Consider the following 14624-nt stretch of genomic DNA (forward strand, 5'->3'; position numbering starts at 1 on the left):
AACATTGATCCTAACACGAATAAATGTAGCATTGAAATATTAGAAACATAAGAGGACAATCATATGATAACGGAATGAGTATGGCAGGTAAATACAAGGGGGTACAAGCTAGGATATTACGTTTAAACAATATGGCGAGGTTTGTTATATGCACTGCTCACAGCCTTAATTTAATAGGCATTCATGCTGCACAAACATCTGTTCAAATGAAATCATGTTTTGGAACAATTCAACAATTGTTTAACTTTTGTAAATTCTACTAGTAGATGGAATCTTTTAAAGGAAAAATTATCTGTTCGCCTTAAAGGTTTAAGTGACATGAGGTGGGCTGTGAAAGCTAATGCGGTAAAAGCCTTATGAAATCAAATGCCTTTAATAATACAACTTCTTAATGAAATGTGTGATGGACAAAGACAAATTACAGTAGACTCTGTAACAAATGCTCGAATGTTGCTAAAATTATTAATAAAATTTAATTTTCTTGCACTATTAATATTTTGGGATACAATATTAGGAAAGATAAATAAAGTAAATTTACTTTTATAAGAAAAAAAAACCACAGTCGAAAATGCTGTGAAAATGATAAGAGCTCTAAAAAATGAAATTGAACAGTACTGAAATGATTTTTTCAATTTGCTTCGCAATTCGGCAAAAAGTTTAGCCGAAAAACAAGAAATGTGTGAAGTTTTAGATCTAATATTTATTTTTAGAGGGACCTGTGGTGGCATAGTATAATTATATTAAAAACAACACGTAAGTCCACAGTAATAACTTTAATTAATAAATAAGGTAGATATTTCGTACTAAAAATAATAGTACATCTTCAGTGTTACAAATAGATAGGAATAGAATACAAGTAATGAATATTCGGTGGATCACCTATTAAAATACAATGTTGTCGTGAGCTAGGAAATGAAAGAAATTAATAAATAATTAATATTTAAGATAATTAGTTTTTTAATGATTACATAAAATAAAAGTCTCCCAGATCTTCAAGAGAGAGAGAGGCAATCATTTCGATTTAAATTCGGTCTTTTTTACATTGACCGAATTTAAATACTTGAAGTAGAAAAAGCCGTCAAAGGCTTGAAATGTGGAAAGGCAGCAGGAGTAGATGATATTCGACCAGAAATGCTGAAGTATGGTGGTATAAAAGTCTTACAGCGGCTGCACTGCATAGTTCAGAAGGCCTGGATAGAGGAACGAATTCCTGATGATTGGAGTAGAGCTCTAATAGTATCCATATATAAAAAGGAAATAAAACTGAATGTGAGAATTACAGAGGTATTTCCCTACTGAGTGTTACCTTGTAAGATTTATGCAAGTATACTTGAGAAATGGTTGAGAAGAATGGTGGAAGAAAAGCTAGGTGAAGAACAAGCTGGATTCAGGCCAAATACAGGCATTCAGGATCAGATCTTCACTTTACAACAAATAGTGGAGAAATCATGGGAATATAACAAAGATCTGTATTTAAGTTTTGTCGATCTGGAAAAGGCATATGACAAGGTGCCAAGAGAGAAGCTATTCAATATGTTACAGTTATATTGTGTCAATGGGGCATTCTATCAAGCAATACTTAGTCTTTATTTGAGTTGTAAGTCAGCAGTTATAATTGAAGGAAGTACAGGAAGATGGTTTAATGTTAAATCTGGTGTGAGACAAGGATGCACATTGTCCCCTCTGTTATTCATTATCTGTAAGGATCACATTATGAAGGAAAGTGGTATTAAACATGATATCAAAATTGGAGATGTTAATGTCAGCTCTTTGCTTTATGCAGACAATGTTATACTTCTAAATAAATGCGCTACAAGTCTGCAAGATTCCCTGACTAAATTGAATAACTGTTGTAGTAGATATGGTATGAAGGTCAGCAATTAAAAGATAAAGACAATGAAAATAGGCAGAATCGTTGAAAATGTCAACTGCATTGTGAACGGAGAACCTGTGGAACAAGTAAAACATTTCAGCTACTTAGGCATGATTTCTAGTGAAGATGGTAAATTAAATATGGAAATAGACAACAGAATCAACAAAGCTGGTATGGTAGGAAGTCAAATTAATAAATTCATATGGAATAAGAGAGAAATTAGTCAGTACACTAAATTAGCTGTATACAAGACAGTATTCAAACCAATTTTAACTTATGGATTTGAGAGCTGGATCAGAAGTAAAACACTTGATCAAAGACTAGAGACAGCAGATATGAGAGTCCTGAGAAAGATCAGAGGCATGAACAGATGGCATCAATGGCAATATCATATTAAAAATGAGGATATTAAGAAAGAACTTGATATTGGCAGCATCCAGGAATGCGTTAGCAGAGCTAATCTCAGGTGGTATGGTCACTTAAACAGAATGGGCAAGGAAAGATTTAGCAAAACAAGTGTTCTCTGCCAGGATGGCAGTAAAACGACCCAGAGGAAGACCAAGATATAAACCATATCTCCAATGTAGTTTGCACAAGTTTTCTGAAATGCAAATGATTGTAATGAAACATAATGAAGAAGATTAGGGGCATATGGCTTAATCTTCAATCAGCCACTATACACGAGATTTGATCCCTATATAAATAAGTATTATTATTATTCATGACATCTCCAAGGAGTCCGAAGACTCACTGCAGAGGGCACCCACTGTACAGTCTTTCCCTCCACCACTACACCGATCCTCTACTACCAATCATCTACATCAGTGCCATCTACTGCCCACCACCACAGCTAGTATTTTTTGTCTGTAAATTGCATGTGTTCTGAAGGGCCGATTTGTCTGTATGCGGGATGAAAAACCAGAGTTTCGGAAGAAAAAACCCTGCTCCCTCTGTATGTGATTGGCTAACCCACCTTCGATTGAAAAAGTTCATATATAAAGATTCCTCCCATCGTGACGAGAATTGAACTTAGGCCTTTTCCAATCGAATGGTGCAATGTATCGTCGTTCTTCCAATTGCACTACAGAAGCGCTTAAAGTATATATGACTCTTCAGTTCCAATGATCTGCAAAGGAATATCAGAAGAAAATTGCCTCAGATCCTATCACAGACAGGCTAGTAGATAACTCCCACTGAGTCATTCACTGTACATTTTTAGTATATATATATATTAATATAGAGGAGGAGAAGGTCTGACTGTCACCTCCTTTCTGAAATTGTCACCTCCTTGTAGTGCCCGCTAGATGATTCAATGAGAGATGCATTTCTTTTTTCCCCATCATGGAGGCAAATTTCAGTGATTATACCTATGCTACTGTGTATGGGGCTGCCGAAGCGACTCTTGATTTGGAAATGATGTCAGAGTTGAGAAATGAGCAAATCATTCCACCCATTACAAAAATATTAATATCATCCAGTGTAATTTAAATGGTATGGTTACTCCAGCAAGTAAAGAAAACCTAAATGAAAATACCTAAGAATAGCGATCTGAACTTCCTCCACCTTTGCAACGAGTTGCCCGGTATTGTACTACGTACTAGGATCACTTGCATTGGCTAACGCTAGTGTCGCCGATACTTTATAGTTTACTATATTCGGCAAGAAACTCTCCGATTCCGATCTTTGAGTTTCTTATTCGGTTTTAAAACTATGCGGGATTTAATATCCCCTTAATTTAAGTAATGTTTTCATTGCCGAAATGAAGCTTATTAGCTCTTTATACTTAAGTAACCTAAATGAACTATTACTACTAGCTGACAAACATGATGCTAATATTATCTGCATCCAGGAAACCAAACTTCGACAAACCAGCAGACTAAACATTAAAAACTATGATATCATACGACAAGATAGGCCTACTGACCAAACTGGAGGAGGGCTTCTGACACTAATCTGAAACTTGTCATATAAAGTTGTTGAGATAGATATAGTAGCAGAAGGAACTGAAATACAAGAAATCCAAATACTGGAACCAAGTAAAAAGCCATTAAAAATTATGATAAAATGGTTATTTTTGACCACAAGAACTATAGGAGAATGAATGACTACTATTTGGGTTTTTTTTGGTCAAATTTATTTTAAAACTAAATTATACCAACTAGTTTGCCAACTGTGATTTGCCAAAAGACATCACTTCTTTATTTCATCATTGTTTATCATCTAACTTTTTCCTATGGAATAAAACTATTTATCAGCAATTAACAGGAAAACATGAAAATTTTGGCCATGCACAGTGTCACTAATGGAACTGGGCTTGCACAATTCTGTGTGCAAAAGATGTAACAGTATTTATGACAAGCCCATGTAGCTCAATTCTATAATGATCTGGTTCACTTGCTTTATACTATGTTGAATATCAGCACTAGTGATCACTTCCTTATTTGACAATTTCATCTGATTAACAGTTTGGCCTTTTGATAATGGAAATCATCTTTTACAGTTGTTTTGCCTTTCAACTTCATGACTGGTCATTAAATGTCAACTCCATTATCTCTTTCTTATTGTTCATGCCTAACAACAGCACATATCTAAAATTGCTTCACCATGAAAACTTTCTAATAATTGGTGATGAATTTCAATAGCACTCACATGTTCGTGTCAAAATTTGATTACTGCATAATGTTTTACACATTTTAACATGTAAAAGACTTGTACACAAGCTAACTGGAGAGATGAAATAAATATGACAACAGAAATTTCAAGGCCACTTACACTCAAGCACTACAAAAGTTCATAGCAAATGCAGTGAACTAATGATGGTCTACAGAAAGCTACCAGTAAGATTAATTTATGGTTTCAGCATTTCTGAACAGTTGTTATAGGTTTATATCATCAAGCCAAATTTTAGTTATTACAATATTATAATTTTAATTTACACCAAGATCTCATCAGTGCATATGGTAAGTTTAATAACAGAAATAATCAAACTGGGAAATGTGAATAAATAAATATAAAAAAAAAGATATATTCTAACTTGAAGAAAAAAAAACTTAAATTTAGACCAAATTTACAAATTCAAGCATAATGCATACATAGATTTTTATTTGCGATTCTGTAAAAACTAAACATACCACATACAATGATAAAAAAAAAAACTTTCCTCAATTTTTTTTTTATTTTTTACATATATGGTGGTTATTATGGAGATTATACCTATTCAAGAATGATACCAAAATGTTCATCAATTCTAATTACCTATTAATCAATCATTTCAGCTATTCTCTTGACAATCACTAACTTGATGAAAAATTTCAACAATCAACAATATAATTATACCAATTACTAACAATTAAGAAAAATAACAACAGGCTGCATATTTAATCATCAACTTATCTTTTACAATAACTGTCATTAAGCTTAACAGTAATAATTTGCAATAATCATTTGGAGTCACTAGTATTGCTTGCAGTGTTTAATGTTTTATGCTGTTTAATTTTTCAATGTTTCACTGTGTTCTGTGGTTTTTAATATGAGTGATGTGGAAGAACAAGGAATTTGCATCCATTTTAACTGAGTAAAACTGCTTTAGAGACCTTTAAAATAAACATTCATCATAATGAGTATTTACAATGGAAATTACTGAAACAACATGGAAATTACATTTCACAATGTAATTCAAATTTTGTAATTTTACAATTTAAATTACATTTTTCAGTGTCATTTGAAAATTTACAATGAAATAATGAAAATTATTTCACATTTTATAAACGAAACAGACAAGAGGATTTATACCTGCGATAAAAAAATTCAAAACATTCATTACAGTAATGCTCTCCAGGTGACATATGATACCAACGAGAAGTGTATCCATTACCAGCACACCTGCAAAAAATAAAATAAAATAAAAATAATAAAAGTATTTCATTAGACAGTATTATTAAGAGATCAGTATCAACCATGCTGCTATAACGAATTATCACTTTTACTAAAATATACAAAGAGAAAATTTAATTTCTCCAAAAGTACTTGGCATTAATTTTCCATCCCCACGATATAACAAATGAATAATATACTGATTTGCATTATATATTTGACCATTTCTTTCTTTTCCTTTACACTGTTAGTGAACTAGTTTACTTTAATAATAATAAAAATAAATAACTAAATAAAATAAAATAATATAATGTGATTACTGATATTCAGTATCTCATTACATCTCATCTTCCCTTGTATGTTAGGTCTGACAGTCTGTCGTGGATAAGTAATTTGACTTATTTTAATCTAACTGATGATCTCATAAGGTGGGTAATCCTATCTGTATAGTGTATTAAGGCTATCAATTATATGTGTATTCTCCTGGAAGTTTTAAAAGCCTTAAAGGATGAAAAACTGGCATTTCCAAGAAGAAAAACCCTGCCACCTCTGTATGAGACCAGCTAACTTACCTTTAGTTGAAAAATCCTAATAAAGGTTCTTTATGTCCTAGACAGGATTCGAACCCAGGTCTTTCCAACCTCAGTTGGGTTTGATGGTGCCCTTTGACACCCCCATCAAACTATCAAACTCAACTGAGTTACAGAGGATCTGATATAAAGGTCTATTCACACCTGATCAATCTTTCTTACCTCATCCACATTTTATTAATAAAGACAAACAATATTTAAAACAGTGCTTGAAAGTTGGCAAAAACTGAAATGTTTTAAAGCAAATCAAAGTTGAGCAGCTCTCAGATGTAAACTGTAGACTAAAATACACAAACATTATTCAAGAAAAAATGAAAAACAGTTTGAGAACAGGAACAAAACCTTGGAGAGTCAGTGGCAAATCCTGAAGAAAACATTGATTGATTCTGATAGAGAGAGAGCATGTGGTGAGGTTGTCTGCAAGAATAGAAAAATCAGAACCCAATGGTGGATACAGGAAGTTAAAGAGGCAGTGAAAGAAAAGAAGAAAGCAAATCAAAAGTTCTTGGCAAATAAGTCAGCTTGTGCTCTTAGAGAATACAGAGACAAATGTAAGAAAGCTAAACAATGTGTGAAACTAGCTAAACAAAAGTCATGAGTAGACTTTGGTAAGAACAAAGAAAATAAATATCAAGGAGGCTGTTGAAAAAGCTCAGAAATGGAGGAAAGAGTGATGTAAAAGGAATTAGAGATGATAAAGGTGACATGAAAACTGGTGAAAAAAGGCTTATATTTTAGTATTTGTTTAGGATGTCGGGAGTTGGCCATTCGGTTTACATGTTCAATTCATTTTTGTTTATAGTTGTTTACTTTTTCTTCTATTGATTTTGTTTTTAGTTCTTTTAAAATGTATATTTATTCTTTGTAATATATCAAACAGTATATATCTTTTTACTTTGTCAAATGCTTTTTCATAATCTATAAACAAAAGATGAGTTTCCAAATTAAATTCTCTTCTGAGAATTTATGGATAATGAGACTGGAACAGACCAATATGGTCTTGTTCCGATCTCATTATTCATCCAATATTCTTTTTTGAGGTCTACCATGCCTATTCTTTCCAATTGGCTTATATTTTAGTATTTGTTTACGATGTAGGGTGTTGGCCATTCGGTTTACATGTTCAATCCATTTTTGTTTATAATTTTTTCGTTTTTCTTCTATTGATTATGTTTTTAGTTCTTTTAAAATGTCTTCATTCCTTTTTTGATCTAATAATGTGTATTTTGCAGTTCTTCTCATAAATCTAATTTCACTTGTTTTTATTCTTTGTTTAGCTTGTTTGTTTATTGCCCAAATTTCACTGCCATATAATAATGTGGGCACTGCTAAAGTATTGTATATTTTCAAGCGTGTTTCTTTTTGTATTATATTTGGGTTGAGTGTTCTATTTATCAGGCCTGTAATCTGTAAAAATATCGAGGTTTTTAATTTTATGTCTTTTTACTCCTTCATATGATATTTCACATCCAAGATAACTGAAAGTATTTATCTGTTCTATTATTTTATTAATAACTATTTTGATTCTAACTGAAGTTTGTCCACAAAATGCCATTGTTTTAATTTTATCTATGGAAATTTTCATTCCAAACTGTTCCAAACTATAATGTTTAAATAATAAATTGCTCTTTGCAAATTGTCTTCCTTATCTGCAAATAATAGCGTATTTATTTTGTTATTCTGGAAAATTTCTATACCTTGATTGTTTAAGGTGTTCCACTGTATTAATATTTCATTAATGTAAATATTGAAAAGTGTTGGGGACAGAGGGCATCTCTGTCTTACTCCTTGGTTTATAGATTGTTTTTCAGACAACTTTTCATTTATTTTTATTTCATTATCTTTATATATATTCAATATTGCATGTAGTAAAATATTAGGTATATTTATTCTTTGTAATATATCAAACAGTATATATCTTTTTACTTTGTCAAATGCTTTTTCATAATCTATAAACAAAAGATGAGTTTCCAAATTCAATTCTCTTCTTTTTTCTAAGTAGTTTTAAGTTTAAATGTTTAAGTTGATATTGGCATATAGAATTTGTATGATATAAATTGAGAGCATGTTACTATTAATATTATTAACAATCAAGATTCATTGAAGGAGGTAACAGTATGAAGCAATCCATCTGGAATAATATTATCATAGTACACCTTAAACTCATTCAATGTCTGTGCATTAACTATTTCATTAGGCAATACATTACATTTGCCAAACACCCTGCATGAAAAAGTCATGCTGCACTCTGCTAAGCAACACACCTTAATACAATTTCCAAGAATATCTCATCCCTATTCTTTTTCTTTCTTTGAGCCTTTAAAAAATATCCCAAGTATCAATCTAATAAGCTCTTCTTAACAATTTATAAATCTCAATTATATCATATACCCTATCTTGACTACTGTGCACAGATCTGGGCACCAGGGTTTCTTGGTGATGAGGAGGAGGTAGAGAGGATTCAGAGGCAAGTGACAGAGATGGTAGCTGGTCTATGGAGTGAACCTTACGAGAAGAGGCTGTAGATTTGTGGGTTACAGAAATTGGTTGATAGGTGGAAGAGAGGTGATATGATTGAGACATTCAAATTACTGAGAACTAAGGGGGGGGGAACATCCACTGAAACTGAGCAAGAATGTATCCCAGATATATAGAGCCACTAAAATTCACAAACCTAATACCTCCCTTCATTCTATAGTAGACATCATAAACAGTCCACCTACAAACTGGCCAAACATTTATCCAAATCACTTACTCTCATACAGGCAACTCTCCCTAATCTATTAAAAACTCTCCGCACTTTAAAACATTAATAGAAAATCTAACTTTAAAAATAATAACTGTCTTATCTTTTTTAGGTGGATTAGTGACACAACTTCCTAATGGCTCATTATTCTTCTCCATTTTACAGAAAATCCCTTCATAGAGAGAGAAATATTTACATAAACAATCACACTACACTCGTCCCAACAGCATGCCATCCTCAAAACATTTACTCACTGAACCAAGGCTATTTGTTCAAATGACACACAGATCTTGAAACTGAGCTCAAAGACTTTCGCAACATCTTTCTTAGCCGATGGCTGAAGCCTATATAAAATATTTCATGAAAAATATAAAATACTTTTATATTTTTGCTGCTGCAATGTCTCAGATAAGTGCAAGGCTATTCTATAATTAATTTTTCAATAACTAAAAAAAGTTAAAACAATTTTTAAACAAAATGTATCTCTTGGAATGTATCAACTAGTGGCAGCCCGTGAAGTTTTAAGTGGGGGTGCTGCCTATACAAAATAATTTTTTAAAAATTATTTTGTATAGGCAGGGGTGACTGAAACAAAAAAGACAAAAAACTGGTGAGATCTTTCTGAGCAATAAATACAAAATGTTATACTCAGGAAATCACAATCAAGGAAAAGAAGTAGTAGCCATAGTATTCAACATTAAATATGAGGCTAATCTTCTTGAATGGCTGGCAGTCTCAAGTAGATTGATGTGGACAAATATCAGAATGGAGAACTGGACAATGAGACTTTGTGCCTATGGTCCCACAGAAGGTTCTAATAAGGTAGAAGTGGAGGAATTTTTTGATGCTTTAGAGAAAGCAACTGACACAATTAAAAAGGAAAAGCTGGTCCTTGTTGGGGATCTAAATAGTAGAGTAGGAAATGATTGTCAGACATACAAAAATATTTTGGGAAAATTTGGAGAAAAGAGTATAGCTAATAATAATGGCAAATACTTGTTGGATTTCTGCTCAGGACATGGACTGGTTATTACTAACACCATGTTCCAACATAAAAATGTGCACAAATTCACATGGAGAGAAGAGGCAAGGAATAAGAAAAGTCTCATTGAGTATTATTGTCGATAGTGATGTTTTCTCCATGGTGCAGGACATCAGAGTGTACAGAGGATTTGAAATTGGGAGTCATCACTATTTAGTCTTGAGCAGGTTAAAATTGAATTTCATTTTGAAAAGAAAAACATGTAAGAAAGTTTTAAAGGGAAAAAAAGTTGAGCAGCTCTCATATGTGAACTGCAGACTAAAATACACAAAGGTTTTTGAAGAAAAAATAAAAGAGTTTGAGAACAGGAACCAAACATTGGAGATCCAGTGGCAAGCCTTGAAGAAAACCCTGATTGATTCAGCCAGAGAGGCATGTGCATGGCCAGACTAAGATAATTTTGCACCCTGGGTAAAGTCCTTCTTTGGTGCCCCAAGGTTTTTTTTTTTTTTTTTTTTTTTAATATTTAATACTTCCTGATTGTAAGTATGTATAGGTTTTCTCAAATGATTAATAATTTCATAACTTCAAGATTTCTACTTATCATTTCCATTCACTAACAAAAAAATAAAATAGTACATACAAAAAAAAATTACTAAATTATTGGTTATTAAAAATATTATGGGTTTTACACTTTTGATTTTATCAATTATAATTTACATATATATTTTTCTTGATTTTAAATCTGGGAAAGTTTTTATTCTTTATTCTATTTTCTGAACTACTGCATTTTAAATAGATATTAAGGATAAAGAATTTAATCTCTCACTTGCCATTGTTGATCGCAAATATGTTTTGATAAGTTTCAATTTGCTGAAACTTCTCTCAGCTGTTGCTACTGTAATAGGAATCGTCAGCAGAATTCTCAATGCAACCCACGTATTTGGAATTATATTCTGCAAATTATTTGCTTTTAAAAATTGTAGTTTCCAATGGCAAACTGATGTTTTCCAGAAGTAAACTGGTTAGAGATTTAATTTCTTCAAACAGTTCGTTCTCGTCAATGTCACTATTATTTTCATGATGAAGAATTGAATGCAAATCCACACATTGCTTTTTTTAATTCATTTAAATAGTCAATTTTAGTTATATTAAAAAGAAAACCCCAAATTCACTCGTACATTTTTATTTGTTCAAATCTTTCTTCAAGAGATGTTAATATCATGTCCAAAATGATGTTGAATATCGTTATTCTAAACTTTGTTCTCTTATCAACAGTAACAAGACTGTCTTCAGATTCATAACTAAATAATTCTTCCTACAAATTATTCTTTTTTAGTAAATATTGGCTCCATTCCTAAAAGCCTTGCTAATTCCTCAGCTTCAGTCAAAGCATTTTCAATTCTAGTGTACAATATTGTCTAATAAATTCCGTACATGATTTTAATAAATTTATGACCATTTTTAAATCCCTACTTTTTGTTTGCATTGATTTGCTAACTATGTTAATCTGATGAAGTATGTCATACCATGTCGCTAACATAACTAAAAAGGAATAATCTCAAAGTTTTTCTGCTAGTGTTAAAGATTCAGATTTGGTAGCTGCATCGGCTGAATTTTCACTAAGTATTATCAATGCATCATGAATTTTGACAATCTGATGCCTAACTGACTTTATGCATTCAATACGACTCTCACAACGAGTTTCATATAGTGCTTTAACAGTGAAATTTGGTACATTATCAGTTAAAATTTTCCATCTAGCAACGGATGCTGAAAATAATGTATAAAGCCACTGAATAACACCAAAAAATGAAACAGATTGTGGGCAAGACATTGCTACATCTCCTATAACCAAATTTAAAGAAGGGCAGCCACAAGGTATGTAAAATGCTCGGGGATTTACTTGCCATAAATGAGCTTGAGTACCTTTATTTTTCCCTCGCATATTGGACCCATTGTCATAGCCCTGTCCTCTAATATCATTGATATTTAATTTTAAATCTAAAAGCAACTTAATGATCTTATCATATAATGATTCTCCGGTAGATTCATTTATTTATTACTATGGAGTTTCCTCCCTTTTTCTCCCCCGTCCCTATTGGGGGCGAGTTGAGCCCCCTCATGGGGGATTAAGTATTTATGGCTGTAGATCCGTGTGTGTTCACGTGGCCAGTTTGCCTGCTTGAGGGATGAAAAACACCAGATAAACTGGAGGGGGAAAACCCTACTGCCCGCGCCCAAGACCGGCTAACTTGGCTATGACTGAGGAAGGTCCTCAAATTCTTCATGTCTTCGACGGGAATCAAACTTGGGACACTCCTTCCTCAGTCATATGGTTGCGAAGTGCACAGCCACTAGGCTAACTGCGCGGACTGTAGATTCATTGATTTCGTAGAATGAAACAAAATGTTCTTGAATAACTAAAATAGTCTCTGTTAAATCTACGAATTGTAAAGTAAAAGAAAGTTGTTCTTTGTGACTAATATCTGGGGGTGCGATCTAAAATAATTGAAAAGTATTTTGCTTCTTTGGCATGGTTAATAATATCATCACAAACAGCTGATGCCAAAAGAGAAATTATTTCGTTTTGAATAGTTTTGCTGCAATATGTTACATGGGTTTCCTTCGACAAAATGCGATGTATATGTTCATGCATAATGACATCATATTTACTCAATAATTCTATCAAACTCAAAAAATTGCCATTATTTGGAGTATACAATCAATCTGATGAATCGCAGAAAGCCAAATTATGGGTTGATAAAAATACTATAATATCACATAGCCTTTTCAATACATTTTTCCAATGCTCTCGTTCTTTAACAAAGACTGACTGCATTTCTTCATCTATTGTTTTACTTTTTTTGAAATCTTGTATTGTTTCAACCCGTTTGAAATAATTTTTTACATGTTTTGGTGGATATTCATGACTCTTTAAGTAATCATTTATATGTTTCCACTTACAATGACCAATTGATCCTAAGGCTGAAGTTACTTTATTAGAGTAAAATAATTTGCAGCAAATACAAAATACTTTGTTGGAACTCATTGAATAAATAAGCCATTTTCGTAAATATTTTTCACCATTTGCAGTTATTCTATAATACACTGATATTGAGAAACATCGATTTTCTGTGTCTCTGGAATAAACAAAATCAGTGCTTTCATCTCTGGTACATTCTAATAAATCTGAAGATAAAATATAATCGCGAACTGCAGAGTTTAATGGGAAAGGCCATGTAGCAGGATTGTTATGCTGAAAAGTATTTTCAGAAATATTCTCCAGGTTTTCTTTGAAATTTGTCACTTATGAATTTGAAATTTGCAAATCATTATTTTTATATTTTTGATCTTTTTCATTTAGACTTATATGATCAGAGTTTAATTCTCTAGAATTTTCATCACGTGATACATCTTCTTTTATTGATATGTTAAAAGAAGTAGAATCAGTTGAAGATGAATTTGTTGATTTTAGGTAGTTAAATATTTTGCACTTTAAGAAACATTTCTTTTACGGTTATCTGTTCTGGATAATTTTTTAGAAGACATTTTGAAGGGTTAGAAATTCCAAATTTCTATGATTAAAAAAAAAAAAAAATTGAATTAACAATAAAAGGGGATTTAATAGTAAAAATAATAAAATGTAAAACTTACCACTAAATCACCAGTATTATTATAAATTTCAAGGATAGGCAAAATAAAACAAAAAGAGATACTTAATAATTCCAAAATACATAACACATACAAAAACACAGAACGGACAAAGACGATTTTGCATAATTCCAATTTAATGAACTAACACCTAAAATTAGAATCAATATGGAGAAAGCCTTTGTTTGACAACTTTTCTGGGAGAGTTTTAAATCAGTTAATTGGTTTAGCCAATGCGTCGTGTCATACTAATATTCAACCTTTTGTGCACGCTTCCACCTCACTCACCAACTGAATATTATGTATATTTTTGATTTGTTTACTAAACTTTTATAATTCAAGCTTCAATTAAAACAACTTTATAGTATATGGTATTTTTAATTTAATTTTTTTGATATCCATCCCATCTTAAATATTTAAAAAAAAAAAAAAACATGCATAATGAATAGTGATGATGACTGTTATAAATTGAAGTCCCAACTATCTAGTGGCGGTTTATTTTACTGTTACTATTTATTGTTGCTATCAATATATTCTTCACTCTCCAAGTCTCCCTATGAACTTTTAATAAGAAATAAGACCCTACTTCGCTTTTTCAAAGTTGCATAGATATAAGGTTCTATTGCTTGGCCGTAGTTTTGGCACCCCCTACATTTGGCACCACGGGCAGTTGCCCGGTCAGCCCACCTCTTAATCCAACATGGGGCATGTGGTGAGGCTGTCTGCAAGGATAGAAAAATCAGAACTCCTTGGTTGACATAGGAAGTTAACGAGGCAGTGAAGGAAAAGAAGAAAGCATATCAAAAGTTCCTGGCAAATAAGTCAGCTTGTGCTCTTAGAGAATACAGAGACAAATGTAAGAAAGCTAAATACCGTGTAACACTAGCTAAACAAAAGTCATGAGAA

The 14624-nt window shown here is 32.2% G+C and overlaps 1 protein-coding gene across 6 annotated transcripts in view; it reads right to left on the reverse strand.

Moving 5' to 3' along the window:
- LOC150098765 (lysine-specific histone demethylase 1B-like) overlaps positions 1-14624 on the reverse strand; it is a 508665-nt gene that overhangs the window by 412334 nt on the left and 81707 nt on the right. For all 6 annotated transcript variants that reach the window (XM_090404995.1, XM_090404997.1, XM_090404999.1 and 3 more), the window contains exon 4: positions 5666-5755. In XM_090404995.1, coding sequence (XP_090261121.1) covers positions 5666-5755 — 90 coding nt within the window. The remainder of the gene's footprint in view (positions 1-5665; positions 5756-14624) is intronic.

The sequence above is a fragment of the Typopeltis vanoorti genome, chromosome 15, assembly GCF_054136105.1.
Source record: "Typopeltis vanoorti isolate ZY-2024b chromosome 15, IOZ_Tvanoo_1.0, whole genome shotgun sequence".
Lineage (NCBI taxonomy): Eukaryota > Metazoa > Arthropoda > Arachnida > Uropygi > Thelyphonidae > Typopeltis > Typopeltis vanoorti.